The 22,865-nt window shown below is 49.8% G+C and overlaps 1 protein-coding gene across 2 annotated transcripts; it reads left to right on the top strand.

Annotated features, from left to right (window-relative positions):
- Positions 1 to 39: 39 nt before the first annotated feature.
- On the top strand, positions 40 to 12,270 carry KRT72 (keratin 72). Of its 2 annotated transcripts, XM_012450261.2 has the most exons (10): positions 40 to 475; positions 2,368 to 2,582; positions 5,063 to 5,123; positions 5,492 to 5,587; positions 6,380 to 6,544; positions 7,058 to 7,183; positions 10,037 to 10,257; positions 10,905 to 10,939; positions 11,686 to 11,895; positions 12,023 to 12,270. In XM_012450261.2, the coding sequence occupies exons 1-9, from the start codon at positions 50 to 52 to the stop codon at positions 11,874 to 11,876; spliced, it is 1,536 nt and encodes a 511-aa protein (XP_012305684.2). In that variant the 5' UTR covers positions 40 to 49; the 3' UTR covers positions 11,877 to 11,895; positions 12,023 to 12,270. The 2 variants fall into 2 exon arrangements, with proteins under 2 accessions (XP_012305684.2, XP_012305685.2); XM_012450262.2 differs by lacking the exon at positions 7,058 to 7,183 and having other exon boundaries at positions 11,686 to 12,270.
- Positions 12,271 to 22,865: the final 10,595 nt, after the last annotated feature.

Here is a 22,865-nt window from a genome sequence, read left to right as displayed (position 1 = left end):
TCTGCGCCCCTCCTGCCTCCCGCGCCGCCAGCACCGGTCCTCGCCAGCCATGAGCCGCCAGTTGACCCACTTCCCCGGCGGGGAGCGCCTGGGCTTCAGCGGCTGCTCCGCGGTCCTCTCGGGCAGGATCGGCAGCAGCTCCACCTCGTTCCGGGCCGGGGTCAAGGGCTCTGCCTCCTTCGGCAGCAAGAGCCTCTTCTGCCTCGGGGGCAGCCGGCGCTTGGCGCTGAGCGCCGCGGCAGGGCGGGGCGGCGGCCGCCTGGGCGGCTTCGTGGGCACCGTCTTCGGCAGCGCAGGGCTGGGGCCCACGTGTCCCTCCGTGTGCCCTCCCGGGGGCATCCCTCAGGTCACCGTCAACAAGAGCCTCCTGGCCCCGCTCAACGTGGAGCTGGACTCCGAGATCCAGAAGGTGCGCGCCCAGGAGCGGGAGCAGATCAAGGCGCTGAACAATAAGTTCGCCTCCTTCATTGACAAGGTGGGTCCTCGGCCATCGGCCTGTCCCTGCGGGCGGCGCAGCGTGCACAGTGGGGCCGGCTCTGCCACTGGCAAGCTGCGTGGGAACGTGGGCGAGTCACCACTTCTCCGAGCCTGCCTTTTCCATCTGGAAAACGGGCACAATAATGGGTCTTCCTCCAGCGGGTTGTGATGAGGCTTAACTGGGATGTTTATAAAGTGCTCAGAACAGTGCGAGGCACACGCTTCCAATAAGCAGGAAGTATAGTCCATTTTCACGCTGCTGATAAAGACATACCCGAGCCTGGGAAGAAAAAGAGGTTTAATTGGACTTACAGTTCCCCATGGCTGGGGAGGCCTCACAATCGCGACACGAGGCCAAAGTCACTTCTGACATGGCGGCGGCCAGAGAAAAATGACAAAGATGCAAAAATGGAAACCCCGGACAAACGCATCAGATCTTGTGAGACTTATTCACTATCACGAGAATAGCAGGAGAAAGACCGGCCTCCATGATTCAACTGGGTCCCTTCTACAACACGAGGGAATTCTGGGCGATACAATTCAAGTTGAGATTTGGGTGGGGACACAGCCAAACCTATCAAGGACTTTCATTCCTTTCTTGCATGAGGCAAGACTGTGGGAAGGGAGGGGGCAGGAGCTACTAGGAATGGGCACTTTGAGAGCTCCCAATATCAGACCAGGAGATGGGACCACGTTCAGGACAGGGCATTAAGACCACAGGCCAGGAGACGCTGCAGGACATCGTGCTTGGTGTTTGGGGTGTTGGGGGAGTGTGTAGCCAGGAAGGTGAGAGAGGAGGTCAGAGAAAAGGGCCAGAAAACTGAAGGGAGAGGCTGAGGAGGCACTTGGAAAAAGCATAGGTAAAGTTACAGGTGTGTGCTGAGGGTGGGGCATCCAGAAATTGGAGTAATAGGGAAGTTGACCCTGGAGATTCCGAGGCAATGACCCCAGTGAGTGGAGAGGAGACAGGGAATGGGCTTCTCTTGTCTCCACCTGGGTGGAAGGTCTAGATGGTAAGTGGTAAGGGGCCTGATAACAATACCTGGCTGACATTTATGGTGCTGCCTAAGTGATTCTCATTTACTAATGCACAACTCATGATTCTGTTGTTGTTTTGCCTTGCGGATGAGGAAATTAGGACGTGGGAGGCTACGAAATGAGCTCACCTAAACAGGACAGTTGGTGGTGGGCTGTGTGTCACCACCATGCTAGGGAGGGGAAGTGAGGTGGCTGGAGGGCTCAGGTCTGCATGGAAGAAATGCAGTGGCTATTCCAGAGGCCAGGGCATTTTCTTTCACTTTTATGTCTGTTGTTCTCTAGCATGTTTCCTTCTGCCCTTCAAGCTAAGAGATAGGTGAGGAGAGGAATGCTGGCGTGTGGCAGAGGGCCTGGAGTTAATGAATCTAAAAACGTGCACCCTGGTCAAATATGAAGAAACCTTGTGAAAATGTGATAACCTGCTGTGAACAAACAAACAAACCAAGAGCAATTTAGGCTATACAATAGGAAGAACGCTCTAAATGCCAGCGCGCGTTCCAATGTCACTCCTCAGTCCCTGTTTCTCCCCTGCTCCCCATTTCTCTTTACTCGGAAAACACCAGCATTTATAGCAAGAGAAGCTACCTCTGTCTCATGAAAACTCACTAAGGCAGAGGCAGATGGTACCATTGCTTAAGCCCTCTTCCTGATTTCTAATAGAAATCAGGTCCTATTTCTTGTCTTGGCGATCCAGGTGAGCGTGTCCCTTGGCTGAATCTACCCTAGGATGAGCCTTGTTCTTTTCTACCCCCAGTCCCCCAGGACAGCTGCCTCTGGTTTCTGGGGCCCTCTCCTCACTCTTGAGAGGCAACAGCATGGGGAGTCTGGGTGATGACTGGCTTTGGGTTCCAGGTGCGGTTCCTGGAGCAGCAGAATCAGGTGCTGGAGACCAAGTGGGAGCTGCTGCAGCAGCTGGACCTGAACAACTGCAGGAACAACCTGGAGCCCATCCTCGAGGGCTACATCAGCAACCTGCGGAAGCAGCTGGAGACGCTGTCCGGGGACAGGGTGAGGCTGGACTCGGAGTTGAGGAACATGCAGGATTTGGTGGAGGACTACAAGAAGAGGTGAGTGAGTGGCAGAGAATATGCCCCTGGGGGATCAAATTTCAGATGAGGTTTTCATTTAGAAGCAGTGTTTTTGCTTCTTAGATCCTTTGCTGACACTGTGGGAGGGAGGGACATCCAGGCAGAATGGGACTTAGGAAAAGAATAGCTCTACAAACATTGGTGCCCCAAAGTGTCTAGGAAATGTGTGCCCCATTTCTAGCACTGAAAATGAAGGAATGGGGGAAAGAGAGTTGTCTCAAAACCAGAGCACCATGTTTAATCCAATGGATCGGAAAGGACTGGAAACATAAAATACTGTTAGTACTCAATATGCCTATGCCAATTCTTTATCCCTAACAAATAATGTGATTCTGCCTCATGTTTTTATACATAAATACACACGCATACACATTTTTAGCTGCAGATTTACCTTATTCAATTTATATAGAAAATATCTGCCCTCTAGCTTTATTGGAAAAGCCAATTTTCATGTTCACGTCAGAGACATGAGTTGCTTTTTATCAGAAAAAGCCTGATTTCATTTCTAAATTCAAGCAAAAACGAGAGTTTGTACTTTAGGGACTGTTATAAAATCCACTCAGCAATAAATTAAGAAATACGTCTTGTGTAATGGGTTATTGGAAGCATTTAAGATTAAAATGGTTTAGATTTAATATAACTAACACAACTATTTATGTTATAAAACCAGATAAATCAGTACGTACTTTTTCATGGTTTAACTTTTAATTATTCATTGTAACATATTTTAAAAATAATGTTATTTTTAAGTTAATAATACTATAAAATGCATCATTTTTCTTTTTAATGTATATATTGAACTCTAGTGTTTGGTCTCTAGAAGTAAATAATATAAAATTCTTTATAACTAATGTAATTGATTTTGATAACCCACTTGGTCAAATGTTTTCTATGTATTTTAGGAAATAGATATAAACTACTAAAAATTAATTGGTCTGGCAACTACCATATACTTTTATTTTTATTAAAAGGAGGTAGACATTATTAACAATTTTGTAAGATAATATAAACTATTGACTGTAATAGAAATAGCTGTTTCATGACATAATTTGATTAAAAAGTTTCAGTTATCTCTTGAATAAGACACAGAATCTGAGATAAATCATATGGACTGCTTTCTGTGTGCTTTACATAGCATAACGAGAAAGATCTGCAGCCTCAGGAAACATCCCAGTCACATTTGAAATAACTTCCTTCACTACCCCGGCCTGCTTCAGCCATTCAGCAGTGCTTTTTGGGGAGAGCACTGCCAGGGACAGGCCTTAGGAATGAGCGAAGAGCTGAAAAGGATTGTTTATGCTGAGTACATGAATAAAAAAGCTATCATCTAGCCTTATTTTTTTTTCAATTTTTTTATTGCAATAAAATACACATAACAGAATTTGCCATCTTAACCATGTTTAAGTGTATGATTCAGTGGCATCAAATACATTCATAACGTCTGCAGCCACCACCACCGTCCACCTCCAGAATGCTTTCCATCTAGTGAAACTGGAACTCTGTACCCACTTCACACTAGTTCCCCATTTCTTCCCCTCTTTCCCAGCCCCTGGCACCCAGCATTCTACTTTCTGTCTCTGACTTAGACTACTCTAAGTACCTCAGATCAATGGGATCATTGGTCTTTTGGAATATTTGCCTTTTTGTGACTGACTTCTTTTGCTTAGCAGAATGTCCTCAAGGTTCATCCGTGTTGTAGCATATTGTAGAATTTTTTTTCTTTCTAAGCCTGAATGATATTCCATTGTATGTGTACACCACATTTTGCTTGTCCATTTAGCATCAATTATTTCTTACCAATGCTCTATTTTGTTTACCCTCACAAATGTCCTATAATGTGTTCTTTGAGAAGAGTAAGGGATGGAAGCGGTAAGCTCTTTAAATAAAATGATTAGCACCCTTAACTCCCCAATCAACAATACGTCTGTATTCAGAACATCCCCGTCCTATCCAAATTTCTGTGTCTTAGATCTTGCTTCTGTTTCTGCTTCACCTGGAACAGAAATACGTATGAGAAATAAGTATAATGTACAGTTTGAAAGTGAGAATAGTGCTTTTGTTTGGTGCCTAGGAGGTTTTTGCACCCTGAACTATTGCACAATATTAAGTTGTCATGTGGTGCTGGTGGGGGAGGGGTGCCTTTTCACCTCTGCCATAATGTGGGAGGGGCTAACTGTGACAGGAAGTGGACAGTAGAATCTGCAGGACATCTCAACCACAGGTGCTTTCTGAGGCAGGTAGTTTTAAGGCAGACTGCATAGTGACAGAGGAGCTGGCAATTGATTTCTTTAAGTATGGCCTTGCCTGCATCCTCTTTAGGAAGGTTATGTGTATCCCAGGGGTACGTGAATCCCAGTTTGAAGACCCTCCCACCATGAAGCTCTTGGCACAGAGGTGGTCACTAACTGTTTGGTGAGTGCTTGCAGAATTGAATTATCTCATTGTCTTGCCCCCTGCAGGTATGAGGTGGAGATTAACAGACGCACAGCTGCTGAGAATGAGTTTGTGGTGCTCAAGAAGGTAACAGGGGTGCAGGGTGGGCTGAAAGAAGCCTAGAGGGCTTCCTGTCCACCTGGCGCAGTGATGCTTGTAGGACGAGGAAAGGGGTGACTGGGCAGGGGTGACTGGGACTCTAACTTCCCAGCCCCTCCTTCCAATCCCTTCCCTGGGATGCATGCTGTTTCTAGAATTTGCCAGTCTAAAATCTGGGCATTTTGCTGCACTACTTGTGTGGCCATTACACTGCATGTTAGTTGGTTTGCTTTCAGGGACTGAGCACATGGTGAAGGGAGCAGAGAGAGCAGGGCTTCCTGTGGCAGGGAGGGAGGGAGGGAGGAAGGGAGGGAGGAAGGCTCTCTCAGGGAGGCTTGACTGTCCTGTGCTCCCAGGATGTGGATGCTGCCTACATGAACAAGGTTGAGCTCCAGGCCAAGGTGGACTCCTTGACAGATGAGATTAAATTCTTCAAGTGCCTTTATGAAGGGGTAAGGACTTAGCTGACCTCTCTTGTGAGGTCTGCTCCTTTAACAAGTGGCTTCTGGCCCTTGGCTGGAGGGTTGTGTGAATCAAAAATTAGTAGGGAGAAAACTTTCAACCTGGTGCAGCTGGAAGCCCTCTAGACTTCTTCCACCTGCATTCACCAAGGCCCTACTGGGTGCTGAGCAATGAGCTAGGTTTTGACGAGTCCATGAAGGAGAAGAAATGATTTCTGTCCTCCAGGAGTTCACAGCCTGGCAGGAAAACACCATGTAGCCGAGCTTTGAGACAGCAGAGGAAGGAATGGTGGATTCTGCCTGGGCCATCAGTGTAGGTTCCTGGAGAGAGAGGAAGAAGAAGATTTCAGTGGGTGCTGAGAGGGGCAGAAAAATTGACGGTCCAGGAGCCTGTGCTATGCTAAAGCATGAAGAACAAGGAAGGGTGCAGAGGCCTGGGGAAGAGGTCGGTGCTGGTGACTCCCTAGGGCCCTCCGCATGCTAGGGAAAGAGTTCAGACTTGGTCCTATGAGTGGAGGGTGGCGGTGGCTGGTTTCTGAGGATAACAGTGTAGAAGAGGGTAGGAGTGGTCCTGAGTGTGTGATGGAGAAAGGAGTTCCCAGCATTTGGGGCTGAAAGCCTAAGGCACTCATTCACATCCCTGCCAGGCACTGGTGCTGAGGCAGAGTTCAAACGCTGAGGAGAGGCAGAGAGGGGCTGTGAGGAATTTGCCCAGGGAGGACCAAGATAACTGGTTCCTCATGAGGACCCCTTAACTCGCTCCCCTCCCACAACCGTCCCCAGGAGATCGCTCAGATCCAGTCCCACATCAGCGACACGTCTGTCATCCTGTCCATGGACAACAACCGGGACCTGGACCTGGACAGCATCATTGCTGAGGTCCGCGCCCAGTACGAGGAGATCGCCCTGAAGAGCAAGGCCGAGGCTGAGGCCCTGTACCAGACCAAGGTGAGCTGGGCACCAGGTGTGCTGAGTCCCACTGGCCACAGCTAGCACCCTCTCAGCATGCGTGCATGAGTACATGTGTGTGTTTGTGTGTGTGTGCATTTGGGTTCGGTCAAGACCTCCTTTGTCTTGGAGTTGGGTCTTGTGGAAATGCCACCCCATGGGTAAGGGAGATTGACCGCAGTCTTGGCTTGTGTTGCAGACATATATGGGGCTTAACCTTTCTCCATAGAAAGAGAAAGGTGTCTCCTTAACCTTGGCTGAGGTGACACCAGCTATAACCCTGATAGGATTCTGACACTGTTTCTATGGGTAATTCACATGTATTGTGTTATCTTCATGTTTCCAACTTTGGCAAAATGAGGACAGGAAACTCGGCCTCCACCAAGGTGCTCATGTTTGAGAACCTGAGGATCCTACTGAACTAGGGCAGGTCCTTTCCTGTCTGGAAGAGAAGGATCCTGCCCTAGTTCAGTAGGATCCTTGTGGTCCTCTTCTCTTGTCACCCAACCTCAGATCCAGGAGCTGCAGGTCACAGCAGGCCAGCATGGGGATGACCTCAAGCTCACCAAGGCTGAAATCTCTGAGCTCAACCGTCTGATCCAGAGGATCCGCTCAGAGATAGGGAGTGTGAAGAAGCAGGTGGGTTCTATGAAATGAATCCACTGACAGCACTTATTGATCCCCAATCTGGGCCAGACAGAGTATGAAGAAAGGGTAAAACAAAATGCCCTCCTTTGGGTCTCCTCTAATTCACCAGGAGGGACAATCTGAACAGATAGGGAGGGATAAAGTAGCCTACACACTGTAGGTAAGTGCTGCATGAGCCCAGAGGGTGAGAGGTGAATGAAGACCCCAGGGAAGCTTTGCAGGAGGTGGGATTACACTGGGAGAGGGGAAGGAGCAGGTGAAGGAGCTGGCAGGAGCAAAGGGCCTAGGGAGGGATGTGCACAGCATGCGTGCAGGTCTGGGGCAGGTGGCCTGCTGCTCAGCAGGAGTGGCAGGGAGCAGGGGACACCCCTGGGTAGGAATAGGAAGATTATGAGTGATCTCAAAATCCAGGCCGTGGGGTTTAGACCTAACATAGGAGGTACAAGGGAGCCATTTGCAGGTTTCACATGATGAATCCTTGTGAGAAGAGAGAGAATGCAGCAGGAGATTTTAGAACAAAATGGAGGAGGCACAGCCCCCACAACCTAGATCCGGCTCAGGGCCCTGCACTGGTGTTGCACTGTGGGGAGGGCAGTTCACTGAGGTGCCCCTCTCTGGGCAACCACAACCATGACTCTGAAGCAAGCAAACCCATGAACTCTCAAATTTGTGGAGGCAGTGCCAGGGTTTAAGGCTCTCAGCTCCCAGGCAAGTCAAGTTGCTCCATCTCCTTACCCTTCCCTGTACTGCATCTCTTACCCTGCATGGCGCATGCTCACACACACACACACACACACACACACACACACGCACACACAAACTCCTCTGTACTCACGGTAGTGGGAAGAAGAAACACCAGCATTAAATAACTTATGGTGTTTTTGTTTAATCAAGAGCCATGTAAATGCAGGAAAAACACAGATGTTTGAAGCTACCCTCAGTATTCTACTACAGTGTTTAACTAATAAAATGCTATGTGTTTATGGTTACCAGAAAGTGACTTTTTGTTATCAGAATGCCACAGTGCTTTGGGGTCAGGGAAGATATCCTCTGTGGGGAACATTGCGGCTCCTTTTGAGGGCCCTCGGCTCAGGTGCTTCCTGCCCTCTGGCCTCTTCCATCAAAGAAGTCCACCATGTCACATGCAGAGTCTCTTGGCATTTGGTGTCCTCAGAACCCATGTGATGTTTGTTTCAAAGGATGCTAAAATTTCAAGTTCTTTCAACTCGGGCCACATTCACAAGACCCAAGCTTTGGGTGTCCCCCTGCCCCAGGTTCATTATGGAGGATCTTGGTTAGTGAAAAAGAATAGAAGACAGGTGACAGAGTGTATGGCTACTCAGTGCATGATGAAACTTTTAGAGTCCCAAGGGTGGGGCAGGGTTTTCTGTGGTTAGACCGCTGGGTCCTAGGCATCTTCTTGAGGCTGTGAGCCACTCATCCAAAATGCAAGGGCATTGGCACTGCTGGGGGCCTGCCCAGCAGAAGGGGCTGGTGGAAGCTGGACAATATTCTAGAGTCCATTTGGCCTTGGATCAGCTGCTTTTCTTGGTGTGAAGCAAACGTGGCTCCACAGACAGGCACAACCCAGAAAGCAAGCCTCAGCTCCCACCAGAACCTTAGCTGAGGGAGCACATGCCCAGACTGAAGGGCTCAGGAAGCCCCCTGGGGGCTTTCATATGCGTTCAAGCACACAGCCCCAGCTGCGGTTTCCTCCAGTAAGGGACATGCTTCCCCTAACAGCAGGTGCCTGGAAGCTGGTAAAACCTGTTAGTTACGCAAAGTATCTTCTTTAATTAATTAATTCATTATTTTTTGAGACAGAGTCTTGCTCTATCATTGAGGCTGGAGGGCAGTGGTGCAATCTTGGTTCACTGCATCCTCCACCTCCCAGTTCAAGCAATTCTCCTGCCTCAGCCTCTCGAGTAGCTGGGACCACAGGCAACTGCGCGCCACCACACTCGGCTCATTTTTGTATTTTTAGTAGAGATAGGGTTTCACCATGTTGGCCAGGCTGGTCTCAAACTCCTGACCTCAGGTGATCCACCCGCCTTGGCATCCCAAAATGCTGGGATTACAGGCGTGAGCCACCGCCCCCAGCCTATTTTATTTATTTATTTGCAGCACCTGTCAACCCATCACCTAGGTATTGAGCCCAGGGTGCATTAGCTATCTTTTTAAGCTGTTTTTCCTAAAGCTCTACCTCCCTCCACTTGCCAACAGGCCCCATTGTGTGTTGTTTCCCTCCCTGTGTTCATGTGTTCTCATTGCTCAGCTCCCACTTATAAGTGAGAACATGCAGTGTTTGGTTTTCTGTTTCTAGTTATGTAAAGGTTTCTTCTTTTGTTGCCATTTGACATAGTTCTCTGTGGGATTTGGGACTAAACTCTTAGGTGTCACAAGTTTATAGGACATTTTAATAGGAACTTTATTGGCCCTCATATTTTCTCCGTGATTTATGGGATCTCCTAAAACAACCTGTACACTGCAGAGCTGAATGAAGTCTAGCTGCTCAGAGACTTTTTTCCAGAGTTGACATTAGAATCTTACAGCTGATATTTCAGTCCAGGAGGGAGAGGGCAAGGACCATGTGCCCAGGCCGCCCACTTTCTCAGTGCCTTTCCATCCTCCCTCCCAGGCTTCAGATGCAGAGGCATGAACCAGGGTGAACCAAGCCTGGAGTTAGAGGAAGGACAGATTCACCTCTAGGGATAGCCAAAGTTGGATAAGCCAGGAGGATCTCCAAGCACTTACCGTCAGTCAGGAAAAACCGAGGGGAGGTTGTCCAAGCAATATTTCAGAACTAGGCTCGGACTGAAAGTGCTGGATGTGTTTGTCCCTCAGTGCGCCAATCTGGAGACGGCCATCGCTGACGCCGAGCAGCGGGGGGACTGTGCCCTGAAGGACGCCCGGGCCAAGCTGGATGAGCTGGAGGGCGCCCTGCATCAGGCCAAGGAGGAGCTGGCGCGGATGCTGCGCGAGTACCAAGAGCTCATGAGTCTGAAGCTGGCCCTGGATGTTGAGATCGCCACCTACCGCAAACTGCTGGAAAGCGAGGAGTGCAGGTGAGGGGTCAGATACCCCGTGTCAGGGCCAGTTTTCTCTCTGCTTTGGTAGGAAACTCCTGGGCAAACGGTTTGGTCCTGCTTAGGTCCCACTGAAGTAAAACCATACAGCGAATGGGCTTGCCACATGGTTAGGATGGCCAAAGTTAAGACAGCAGGCAGGACCAAGTTGTAAAAAATCCCAAAGGCTGTAGGAGAGGACGTATTAATGCTGGCAATGTTTGAGAAACAGCATCCCCTGACCCTTCACGATGTATTTCTGTGGTTGGGGGAGGAACAAGATGGCCTCTAAGGACCGTCCAAGTTCAAGGGTGCTCCAGCAAAGCCTGGGACTCCAATGGGGAGGTAAGCTATTCTTCTGAATCATCTAAGACCAATGGCATGACTAGAGAGAAGTGGAGGCCTAATGATCCCACACAGCAGGCAGTTCCAAAGCCGCGTGATGGAGAGCTGACTCCTCGCCGCAGATTTCCATCTCAGTTCTTCTTTTCTTGGGAGGTCGCGCTGGGATGCGTGGGAAGAAAGGAGGCTGGGATGGGATTGGGAAGGCACGTTCTGCTTGGAGAGGCTTATTCACAGAGGTGACTACCAGGTGGTTGGGGTGATTATTTATGGGGGAGTTACCTGTTTTTCTTCTCCCTCTTCAGGATGTCTGGTGAATATCCAAATTCTGTGAGCATCTGTAAGTATCTGCAGATCTCAGTTCTGCCCTTGGTCACCTTACCGGAAGTCCGAGTCCCTTTAATTCAGGACACAAAAGAGAAATCAGAGTCACAGAGGGGGCTCAGGGGAGACTTAAGGGCAAAAGGAGGGAGCTGGCTGTAGTAGCCAAGGGGAAGAAGTAGACAGAGAAGAATATCATGAGATACAAAAGTACAACCCATGGAAAGATCAAATGATATTCATGAGCGTATCACCCAACAAATGATGCTTAATGGTGACATTATTTTTCTGTTGACCAAAATAAAGGCACCAGATTATAGTAAGGGGGATTGAGGGGGCCTGAAGGTTGAATGATGGAAAAAGACAGCTGAGAGCAGTTGCTCAGCTGTAAAAGCTGGACAGCCTGTGGGGAGATGCCGTGATGCTAAGAGGCAGGGCCCTCACTGGCCCCTTTCCTCATCAGCAGACCAGCAGCACCAGATGGGCCCTGGGATCCTCTTTTCATTTGGTCCTCCCCATGGGAGAAATCCACAGACTAATAGGAAAAGGCAAAATGTATGAGGCTAAGTGCAGGAAAAATAAAGCCCTATGATCAGTGCTGATAAAAATCTCTTAGTAAACTGAAATACACAACAGACAGAATCCATCTCAGCATGAAGGCACTGCAGGCGAGAGAGTGGAGGGGGTGGCCCAGGATGCCCCAGGAGGGGGTGTGACGTGGGGTTGGGGATGACTGGGGCTGAGATCTTCTCTCACCCCTTCCAGCCGTCATCAGCAGCACCAACGCTGGGGCAGGAGGGGCTGGCTTCAGCATGGGCTTTGGGGCCTCGAGCAGTTACAGCTACAAAACTGCAGCTGCAGACGTCAAGACCAAAGGCAGCTGTGGCAGTGAGCTCAAGGATCCCCTTGCCAAAACCTCGGGCGGCAGCTGTGCCACCAGGAAGGCCTCCAGATGATGGACAGGTGGTTGGATCTGTGAGCAGAAGTCTTCCCAACCCACCCATCTCCTCCCTCTCCTTCCCTGGGCCCCCTTTCCGAGTCAAGAAATGTTTTGTCTGTCACTGCAGTCCTGACCCCATTTCTTCTCCCTGTTGTCTTCAAGGTGTGATGCTCCGATGCAAGGAGTCCTGTCATGGGCTCTCTCAGTGGCCTCTTTCTTGGTCCCCTTTCACTGGGTCATTACCCAAATGCTAAGACAACACACATACCCAGGATATTTCCCCGTGGCCAGCTACAAGGCCCTCTGCCCCCATGCCTTTCTTGGGTCTTCACTGCCAAAGGACTCGCTTCGTCTTCTGATTGGGATTGTGTCCAGTCCTCTGCTTCTCCTACAATAAATGATTAAGTCTGTTCGGTTCTCAGTTGAATCTGTTGCCCGGGATATCACCTTCTGCAGTGCCTTAACTTTCCTGGATCTGACTCTTGCCTTCCCTCTGGGTCCCTGGCCTCATGTGGCTCTTCACTGGTTTTAGCTGGTGAGGGCTGATCCTGGTAGACAGTTGCAATTTATTACTAAGGCCACTGCTGGGCAGGCCGGGTGCTTCCCCGGCCCTGTGCCACCTGTTCTGCACAATAGCCCTGTGAGACATCATTGCCCCACTATGGACACAGGCGTTAGTGCTTCTGCACGGCTGCCTGCTCCGGTTCTCAAAGCACCCACGGTGGTGCACGCGCACTGTCTGTGTTGCGAGTGGTTGTTTCTTCATTTTTCCCACCGTCTCACTCTCCATCACCCACCACTCACTCCCCAGTCCTGCTCCTACACAATGGCCCTGCCTTCCTCTTCTAACCAATTTCCTTTTCACCCTAATGTGTAAGGCCTGTGTGTATACATGCTTATGGGATCTCAGTCTAAGGTGTATTTGAAATAGTGCCTCGCTTAACAAATATTCAGTGACCTAGGCATTGCTCAGGCACTGAGAATACCAGAATAAACAAAATAGGCACAGACCCTGGGGAGTCTACGGGGGAGAGTGAAAATACGCACCTACCAAAGCAATATATAGGACGAAGTCAAGCAGTGTTAACTACTACGAAGAAAACGTCAGTGGAGTAGAGCTGAGATTCAAGGATGCTCTTTTATTTCTCTCTCTCTCTGTATGTATGTGTGTGTGTGTTTCTGCAAGAATGTTTGTTTCTCAGCATCAGTTAGCACAGCTGATTTGAGAAAAACTCTTAACATGAGCCCATCTGTCAAGTGCAAGCCTCGTTTGTGGGTGGCAGTCAGAGTGCCCGAGATCCTGTCTCCCCTGCATCATTTCCCACCTTATTCTCCCACCTTTCCCCGCGCAGGCCAGATGTTTCACAGCCGAGGGTCTTTGCAAATATAATTTTCTCAACCTCCGATGTCCATCACCCACTGATGGGCAGCCTGCTCACCCTGTGTGGCCACCACCCACATTCCTGTGCTGTCTGGTCCAGGTGGATACATCAGTCTTCATTCCATGAGAAGGATCATGACAGCTGTGGCCCAACACCTCCCTACCCCACACGCCCATTCTACAGGCAGGCAAACTGAGGCCCAGATGGCTGAGTGATCTGCCCATGTTCACAGCACTGGTGAGCAGCCGGGGCTGGACCAGTGGCCTACACACTTACAACCCTGTCCTGAGCCCATGTGAAAGCTGGCACTCTATTTTTCTGGTGTCACATCAGCTGCTCACATGCCTGTCCCTCACTCCTCGCCCTACATCCCCTTGTTCCAGGGTCTGGCTCGCAGTCAGCACTTTTGCCATGGGAACGCATGCCCTAGTTAAGCCCACCTTCCCTGGGAAAAAGAGCTGGATAGACACAGCATACCCATGTCTCAATGGCCTGGTATGCAGGTGATGAGATACAGTTGTGTCAATACATTTGTGTTGTATATGCATCTGTGTGCAGGCAGTCACTCAAACTGGGATACTTTTGATCTAAATAAATACCAAACTGGATCCTTCGACAACTGGCAAAGCCAGGACTGTCAGATAAATGGTTCCCTTGGGCCTAGCATTGTGGCAGAAGAGTCATATACCTAGCTTCGAATTCTGGCTCTGCTAATGGCCAGTAGTGACCTAGTGCAAGACCCTGCCCTTGTGGAGGAAGATGATCACAAGCTGGCCGCGAGGAAGTGCTTTCTGTGTGCCAGAAACTGTGCTCAGCACTCACTCTGGTAACTCAATTAATTCTCCCAACAACCTGACGTGTTATTTTTCTAAAATGCAATTATTATAATGTCATTTAACTTCTGAGGATATTGAGGCTCAGAGGAGTTAAGTAACTCCCCATATGTCACACGGTTAGTAAATGGAGGAACTGAATTCCAGTCTGAGTCCGGAGTCTATGTGCCCGGCTTTGACACCTCCTTACCTTTCAAAGAACTCACCTTAGAGGAGATAGAGAATAGGAAAAGAGATAACGGAAGTAAAACAGTGCCTGGAACACGGTCTGCCACCTGGAGACGCTCACTGTTATTATTAGCATTTTTAAAGCCTGTCTGTGTTTGTCGGCTGTGTGCTGGTTCGTGTCTGGGGGGTGTGGATCAGCAGTAGGACTTTCCCCAGAGACCTGGCCGAGATGGGCTAAGTGAAAGGTGGAGGATGCTGAGTCCATTCACTAAAATACATTCCTATCTGGTCACTGGCTGTTTCCAAGCAGGGGAGAAACCCTCAGTGCCTCTATTTTGTGCACACACTGCCCTCTGCCTTCGGCTCCGGATACTGCACTTTCCATCCCTGTGACTGGAGGAAAGACTTCCCTACAGCAGAGAGGCTGTGGGATGACCCAAGACAGGCTCTGCACCCCTCGCGGAGCTGCCAGTGGGAGGGGATGCTGTTTCACTCCCTGGCGTGCCCAGGCTGGCCCCAGCCTCTGTGTTGCCTGGGCCTGACTCCTGTCTCCTCTTCCTCTCCTCTCTGATCTCTCCTCTTACAGGAAGGAGGAGGGGGCAGGGGCTGCCGCTGCCGCTGCCTGAACCTCCACACCTCTAGTTAAAGAACCTGAGGACTTCAGACAACTTTTCCTGAAAATCTTGGTGCTGATCCAGAGGTCCTTGGAGTGAGGGCCCCCATGACTCAGCTGATACCCCCTTTTCCAAGCCCTGTCTGCACAGTGTGTTAACCCCTCCCTCCTCTGGGAACTCTTTCTTTCTCAGGCAGTAGATGATCCAGGAATGGAGGCACTGGCAAGGCACAACCAAGGGTCTCCATAGGAAGGAAGGCCTGAGAGCTGAGCACAATCTGGAAAGGCTTCCTGGAGGAGGAGGTAACAGGGACATGAATTGTTGGAGACAGAGAGCTTGTTAAAGACTGCTTAGGGCCCGTTGGGCAGCTGCTCTGGGATTTAAGCTGCCCTTTGCCAGCTGCTTCCAATCTCCCTCCCAGGGGCTCTGCCGCTTCTGCCACCTATAGAGTGGCAACTACACAAAGGACAATTGTTCTGCACTACCTGTCAGTCCTTACATTCACATTTAGCAAATGATTCCAGGAGCACCAGAGATGTTGAGGGTCTCTCCTCTCCTGCAAACCAGCTGCCATTGGCTTGTCCATCCCTCCTCCCTGATGGGTCGTCCATGCTGCATCCCCATTTAGATGCAGACCCCTCTTAGGGAGCATGTCCCCGAAATCCCTCCTTCTTCGAATCTGTCCATCTCCAGGAGAGATTCCAGATTATTTTTGCTGGAACTCCACATGCAGCCCAAGTTCCAGATCAAAGCTGCTTCCAACTCAGGACCTGAACCACAGCCTGATGGATCCAGGACTGAAAGGGACCTTAGAAGTTCAGTGTGGAAGGACACTCTCTTTGCATTCGGCCAGGTGTGGACCTGAAACCTTTTGTTGATTTGTTTCTTTTGCCAGTTATAACTGTGATGTGGGCAACTCAGTTTCTCTGCTTAATTTCTCTTTCCTCACTTGTAACATGGGAAAAACAAGAGTATTTACCTGACACGTTGATGTGAGGATGAAATGAGTTAAAATGTGCAAAGAGCTTAGCGCAGTGACTAGTGTATAGCAAGCCCCATGTCACACCTGAGGCACACCTGCCTAGCTTCTGGCTCCATTCCAGTCCCATTGCATTCTCCTCCAGCCTCCCAGCCCACATCCATTTCCAGAAGGGTCTCCTGGAAGGGCTGCTGGTTCCTCTGAGCCTTCTCCTTGGCCCCCTGTTGTAATGTGCAGCCCCCACTCTTGCTCCACACTGCCCCTGTTCCTCTTCCCTGAAATGGAAGCCACCATGACCCAGGACCTGCTTTCACTGGCTCTCACTTTGAGATGGCTTGCCCCCCGATATGAGTTGTTCTCCCCCACTCTTGGGTCTGCAGGCTCCTGGCTTATTTCACAACCTGCCTCCTGAGCCCACATCTGTGTGTCCAACCTGGCAGCCCAGTATAAGGCCCTGCTTGCCTCAGTGGGGGCCCATGACACTGGGAAGATGGGGACTTGGTCTCCTGCTGTCAACATCTCCTGCCTCCTTTTCTGTAGGAGAAGGGGATAGAACTTTCCCTAAAGGCTGGCTGTGGTCTTGGCTCCAGATGGAGGAGCTCGCTCTCTGACCCCAAGTCTCAGGTGCCAGCGTCAAGCCTCCCTTAAGCCCCACCTGTCCAGGCCTCTAATTCCATGGCAGGTCTGTATTGGTGAGGGTGATGCTGAGGGTCCCTCACCCCACAGCAGTGAGAGGTTCTCTGTATCCAGCAGGCCAACCATCCCTTCCACCTGCAGGCTGGGGATGCATGGATGAGTCTTTCATGGAGCTCTGGAGGGCTCAGCTCAGCCCCTGCCCCAGCCTTGGGTTCATCCTCCATTCTCTCTGTTTTTAGCCCTTTCCTCAGCAACAACCTCTTCCTCCCACTGACCCAGCCTTTCCTAGCTCCATTCTCTAAGGACTCTACTTCCATTTCTTCCTGATGTCCTACTTTTACATTTTTTCCTCCCAATTTCCACATTGCCTATGGTGATCCGGGCCCCTGGTGCTTCTGCTCTGCCTGGTATCTCTCCCCTTCTCCTGTCCCTTCTTAACGTCTTTCCACAGAGCTCAGCAGGCTCAGCTATGATGAGGGCCCAGGGAGGAAGGCTGGTCATTCTCTCCACACTGGAGAGAGTTGCCACCCAAGGCCTGGCTCACCATTCCAGCTCTCCCCAGGGACGGTGCAGAGCTGGGCTTCTCCTTCCTGTTTGGATGGATGGTGTGATGCTCTGATGATGGGAGATAGAGAGCATGTCATTAGCGATGATGTGGCTTAATTACAGCCCACTGCACAGCCGGCTTGTTTGCTCTGCAAATGGGCAGAGGGAGAGGTGGATCAAGCACCAAACTTCACAGTGAAGATCAAAAGATTAAGGCATTTCCCCTCAGCCTCCCTGTTCTCTTTCAAAAATGAATCCTGTAATAAAGGGGGTTGGGGTCTCAGAAAGTATAAATTTCTTCCTGAAGTGGCTGGAGGTGGAGGGGGTCTGAGGGAAGGAGATGGATTAAATAGTGCTGAGACGGGGGCCTAGTGGAATTTTATAATGAACAAATGGAAGAAACGTGTCCTTCCCAGGGCAAGACGGTGCTTGTCTTCACATACCTGTGTGCATTAGAACTGAGAAAATCTCCCTGTGATGACTAGGTAGGTGGTGGGTAGAGTCGTAAAGAGTTCAGAGAGCTTTTCTTTAAGAAAAAAAAAGAGGAGAGAAAGAGAACTAAAGAGTGCTTGATCTACAGTAAAGGGCTAAGGGCCTGTTCCATCATAAAAGCTTCGGGAGCCCCAGCAGGGAGAGAACTAAGAACGGAGGAGCTTGGAGAGACACAACCCAGGAGGTGCTGAAGACAAAAGGAGACTCAGGCTGGAACAATGAACACTGGCCTGCCGATCCCCAAGACAGAGAAAAGCTAGGTGGGGCAGAGTTCCTGGTGGACAAGCCCTGGGGGTGCCAGTGAGCGGGGAGCTGGGGACCACCACCTTTCCCCAGGGGTCAGAGAGGAAACGCCCTGGGAACTGGCAGACAGAGCTCAGGCAGCACTGGAGAAGGAGGTGAGAGCTCGGGGAAGCCGGGAGACTCCCATGATCCTTTGTGCAGGAGGACAGTTCTGACCAGAGGCTCCAACTCGCCCATGGAATGTGAGCCTATCCCTGAGGCTTAGGTGAGCTACCAGGGTGGCCCTAGAGGGACGTGCGGGTTGTGGCCAGCACTGTCTCGGTGAGGGAGAAGTAGAGGCTGAAATCCAGCCATGCACCCTGGCAATGGGCTGCATCTGCCAAGAGGAAGGGGCACCTTTTTCTGATTGGCATAGAGGTGCTGTATGGGCCCTGTGACCACTTGGCTAAACTGCTCTGATATTTCTTTCTCCAGGCAGAAAGGGTGGGGCGTGCCCCTCCCTAGTTGGGCTGCAGCAGAGAGGAGGGAGATGCTCATGCTGGGAAGAAGTGGGAAAGGCCCTAGACTCAGAGAAGGGTGTCTGCAGAGACGCGGCTCCCCCACGTTGACCCCGAGAGGGGCAGGTAGAACGTTTCATGAAACTAGCAGTGATAAGGAAATAAACATCCTCTGCTAAGTTTTAATAGATAGAGGCTTACTGCACAATGTGCTCTACACTAATGTGACACCAAGAAATGGGAATTTTGACCATGTTGACTGCCTGTCTGGGATTTCACTCAGCACAGTGCCTGTAACAGAATAGGCCCTGAGTGAAAGGGACTGGAATTAAATTAAAATCGATGCCATCTGGCCACCCATTTTCTCCTCATAATCTGAGGAATTCGTATTAATGAGAGTGTGTGTGAAGGGAAAAGGGGGTCTAGTAGGGATGGAGACAGACCAGGGATTGCTTGAGTGTTTTACAGACTTGGTAGACATGACCTCAGAGATCCTTGGGGATCACTGAGAGTCTGGTATTTAGAATTCTGCAATATGGTGGGTGAGGTTCTGGTGATCAAACATCCAGGTTTTTCCAGAACAGTCCAGAATTTTCCAGAACTTCTGTAGCACTGACAGAGATTCTGGAAAATGCCTCACCCCTGGGAAAACTGGGATAGTTGAGTACTCTACAAAACAGTATCTAGATACTCCCTATTAGCTTGCCTGGGGTGCTTTCCCTATTCTTCTGTGCCCAGAGTTTCCTCTTCCCCTCTCACCAACACAGAGTTTTCTGCTTCACTCTCCACGCCCACTCAGACTTGGCCCCCTGCCACATCTAGAGCCCAGGATTGCAGCAGTGGGCTCTGCCCATGTCTCTGGTGTATAACCCATCCATCATCAGACTCCTGGCACAGAAAATTTCATGTCAGAAAGTGAAGGGTTTTGGGAGACGAATGGGGAAAAAGCAGATGAACTCTATTGTCTGGGCTAGTTAACTTTGGAGTAGGATGAAAAAACAGGCTCCTTTCAAACTGGTTCAGACAGGCAGAGGGTGTTAGGTTTCTGCACTGAGCTTATTTTCAAAGGGAAATCAGAGAACTCAGTTTCAGGTTCTTTCCAATGCTAAGGTGCTGTGGTTTGTCCCCAAGTCTTGTCTCTGCAAAATTAGCTCAAGAATCCTTTAAGCTTGTTCCCCAGCCTGGAGTGCAATGGCATAATCTCAGCTCACTGCAACCTCTGCCTCCCAGGTTCACACGATTCTCCTATCTCAGCCTCCCAAGTAGCTGGGATTACAGGCATGTGCCACCATGTCCAGCTAATTTTTGTATTTTTAGTAGAGACAGGGTTTCATCATGTTGGCCAGGCTGGTCTCGAACTCCTGACCTCAAGTGATCCACCCGCCTCTGCCACCCAAACTGTTAGGATTACAGGCATGAGCCACTGCGCCTGGCCTTCTTTCTGTTTTCTTTAATGACCTTGATCTATAGAATCTGGGCCCCTGTTGTTCTGTGCCCAGGAGCAGTCAAAGGCCAAAGGGCTAGAGAAAAATGACTTTCATTATTCATCTTTAAACTACAGACACAGTGGTTATGGCCATGGGATTTTTCATGGAGCTACTTACCCTCTGGTGAGTAGTGCTCTGCAGAATGGGATTCTAATCCTCCAGGAAGATGGTGAGAGATTATGGCACAATTGACTCAGCTTCCTTGGGATTCCTGGGGTACCTGTGTCTTCCACAGCTCTCCTCTTGCAACACAGAGCCTATTCCTTAACCTAAAGCTCTGGCCCTGTGAAACTGCTTCCCCTCAGGACCCTTGCATGATTCCACACTGTCTGCAGGGAAAAGAGAACTGTCTGGGCCCATGTGAGTCATCTCTGCCTCCATCTCTGCTTCCCAAGTCGAGTCTTCTACAATCTGCCTGGGCCTCTCACTGTCTCAGGGAAGCCCATGCACCTGCCCAATCTGGCCCACCTTCTAGTTCCCAACCCCTCCCTCAGAGAGCTCAACCTCTCTTTTATTCTATTTGTCCTTTTCTTTTTAATTCAAGGATGGAGAAGATTTAGCATAAGCCAAAAGCAGATTTTCATGTACTTTTTAAATTCTTTTTTTTTTTTGGATCAGAATTTCAATAAACAGCTTGTCTGAGTTACTTATTCGAGCACATAATCCAATACAGGCATGTAGAGTTAAAACTACAGCAATAGCAACAGCAAAACAACTTTTGTGTATTTATATTGTTTCTCCTCTAGTCCAATAAGCTTCCTAAAAGAGAAAAAGAGTGTCTCAGACATCTCCCTCTGTCTAGCACAGAGCTGAAAACACAGGAAATGCCCAGTTTTATACGTATTGAATGAACTAATCTCTTCAGGCCTTGGGACACTCATTAGTCCAATGAACTCAAAGACCAGGGTGTGGTGTGTGATGACTGATTAAAGGGCCTCCGACACAGTGAAGGGTGGAACTGCTAGGGATCTGACTGCATAGACTAAAGACAATTCCCCTGCAATTAAACTCCCTAGGAACCAATTAGGAGGGTTGCTTCTGTGTGGCCACAATCACAACACTGTTGTCAGGAAATTCTACTCTGCCTCTACCTCTTCCTTCTCCGTCACAACCAACCCGCCACCATCATCATTACTGCCACTGTCAGTCACCCTTACTGGCCAGCCTCCTGCACAGGGCCTAGCCTATGGAGGCACCATTTATAATGAATACAAAGGGTTCCAGGACCCCTAGCCCTCGTCCTTGCCCTCCCCAGCCCATCACTTCAGAGCGTGGATGGACCCCATTCACTCTGCTGCATTTCCCTGGGCACCTGGGCGTCTGCTTTGTGTTTACCCTAAGTCTTCTCCAGCCTCAAAGATCGAGCCTCATGCCTTTCCTGCTTTGTAAATGCCTTTTTGTTGAAGTTCCTATCAGACCGGAGCTCATAGTCAGCCAGGCAGTGGTGACTCAAATACTCAGCTAGCCAGAGCTATGTTTATTTCCCCCTTGGAGCTGGGCAATGAAGGACCAGCTGCTGGGGATTCTGGAATAAAACAACCACTCATGAAAGTCTCTTGCTTCCTTCTGCCCATCCTTGCTGTGACTGATTTTCTCTCTGAACCTAAAGTGATGTCTTATCTTGAGCAGCTACCCCTTTGCAAGCCCCTAGTTCGGCAACAACCTCCCCTTCTCCTCATATCACACTTGAATCGAAAACATAACAGAAACTCAGGCACGAGGGCCCCAGATACAGCTACACGCTTGCCACATGCACCACAATGTCTTTGCATCTTTGCTGCTAACTTCCATCTCTCCCCCTCCATTGCATAACGCGATGGTCAGGAACATGGACTTTGAAACCGGACGTACTTGAATTCCAGGCCCAGCTCTGACTTACTAGTTGAGTGAGTTGGGTAAGTTCCTCTGTTTCTGTAAATGAAGTTAGTTAATGAGGGTTAAGTGAAACGTCCCATTTAGTGCTTGGCATAATGCCTGTCACATGTGAACAGTAAGTGTTAACTCTTTCTGTTACTACCATCACTATTACACAACAATGTTACTACCTCCATCACTGCTACTACCATAAGGAATACGTCCAGCCCCTCTACCTCTGAGCCACTACTTGGAGCCAGCGCTTGTAATGGGCGTTATTGGGAATATAAACCTGGCTTCTGGAAATTCCCCAAAAACCCTAATCAAAACGAGCGACTCCTCAGTGAACCTCTGATCCATGGTTCGTAATGCTCTTCTGTTATTCCAGAGCTTTGGCTCGAGATTAAGTTCTTTGTGTAGATTCCTCTCATTGGTCTGCAGGCTTCTTGGGGGCTGGGACTGTAGGACAGTCACCCCCAGATCAAGGAACTCACACTGTTTGTTGACTTGCACACACCAGCACAGGAAGGAGGCAAACCCAGCATCTGGCAGCACCCCTGCTGCTGCCCTCGCAACCTTAGAAAACCAACCCATTCAATTACATGCGCTTGTGCTCTAGGACTAGGCCCTGCCAGGAGGGCCTGGAGACAGGGTCCCTGGGGAAGGACCTTCTGCTGTTGCCTCAGAGGCTGAGAGGAAAACACCCTGCGAAGGGGAAAGTCTTCTGGGGCGGGTTCCAGGCCTAAGCTCCACCCAATTGCCCAGCTCATCTTCTCCTTTTTCCTCTCCAGAAGTGGGAGCAGTTGTCTTCTGCCCTCAGATGGATCCAAATAGGCCAAGCGTTCCCAGTTTAGTTATAGGAAGTGGTCAGAGTCTTGCATGAGGGCAGCTGCCAGATACCTAGTTTCTAAATTTTTTTTTTGAGATGGAGTTGCCCAGGCTGGAGTGCAGTGGCACAATCTCGGCTCACTGCAACCTCCACCTCCTGGGTTCAAACGATTCTCCTGCCTCAGCCTCCTGAGTAGTTGGAACTACAGTCATGTACCACCATGCTCAGCTAATTTTTGTATTTTTAGTAGAGATGGGGTTTCACCATGTTAGCCAGGCTGGTCTCAAACTCCTGACCTCAGGCAATCCACCCACCTCAGCCTCCCAAAGTGCTGGGATTACAGGTGTGAGCCACCGTGTTTGTCCCACAAAATATATATTATTTTGAGCTGGAATCTCACTCTGTAGCCCAGCCTGGAGGGCAGTGGCACGATCTCGGCTCACTG

Source organism: Aotus nancymaae, unplaced genomic scaffold (assembly GCF_030222135.1).
Source record: "Aotus nancymaae isolate 86718 unplaced genomic scaffold, 86718_ANA_hifiasm-v0.15.2.pri h1tg000016l, whole genome shotgun sequence".
NCBI classification, from domain to species: Eukaryota; Metazoa; Chordata; class Mammalia; order Primates; family Aotidae; genus Aotus; species Aotus nancymaae.
Note: the sequence above shows the minus strand (reverse complement) of the source record. Positions and strands in the feature narration are given on the sequence as shown.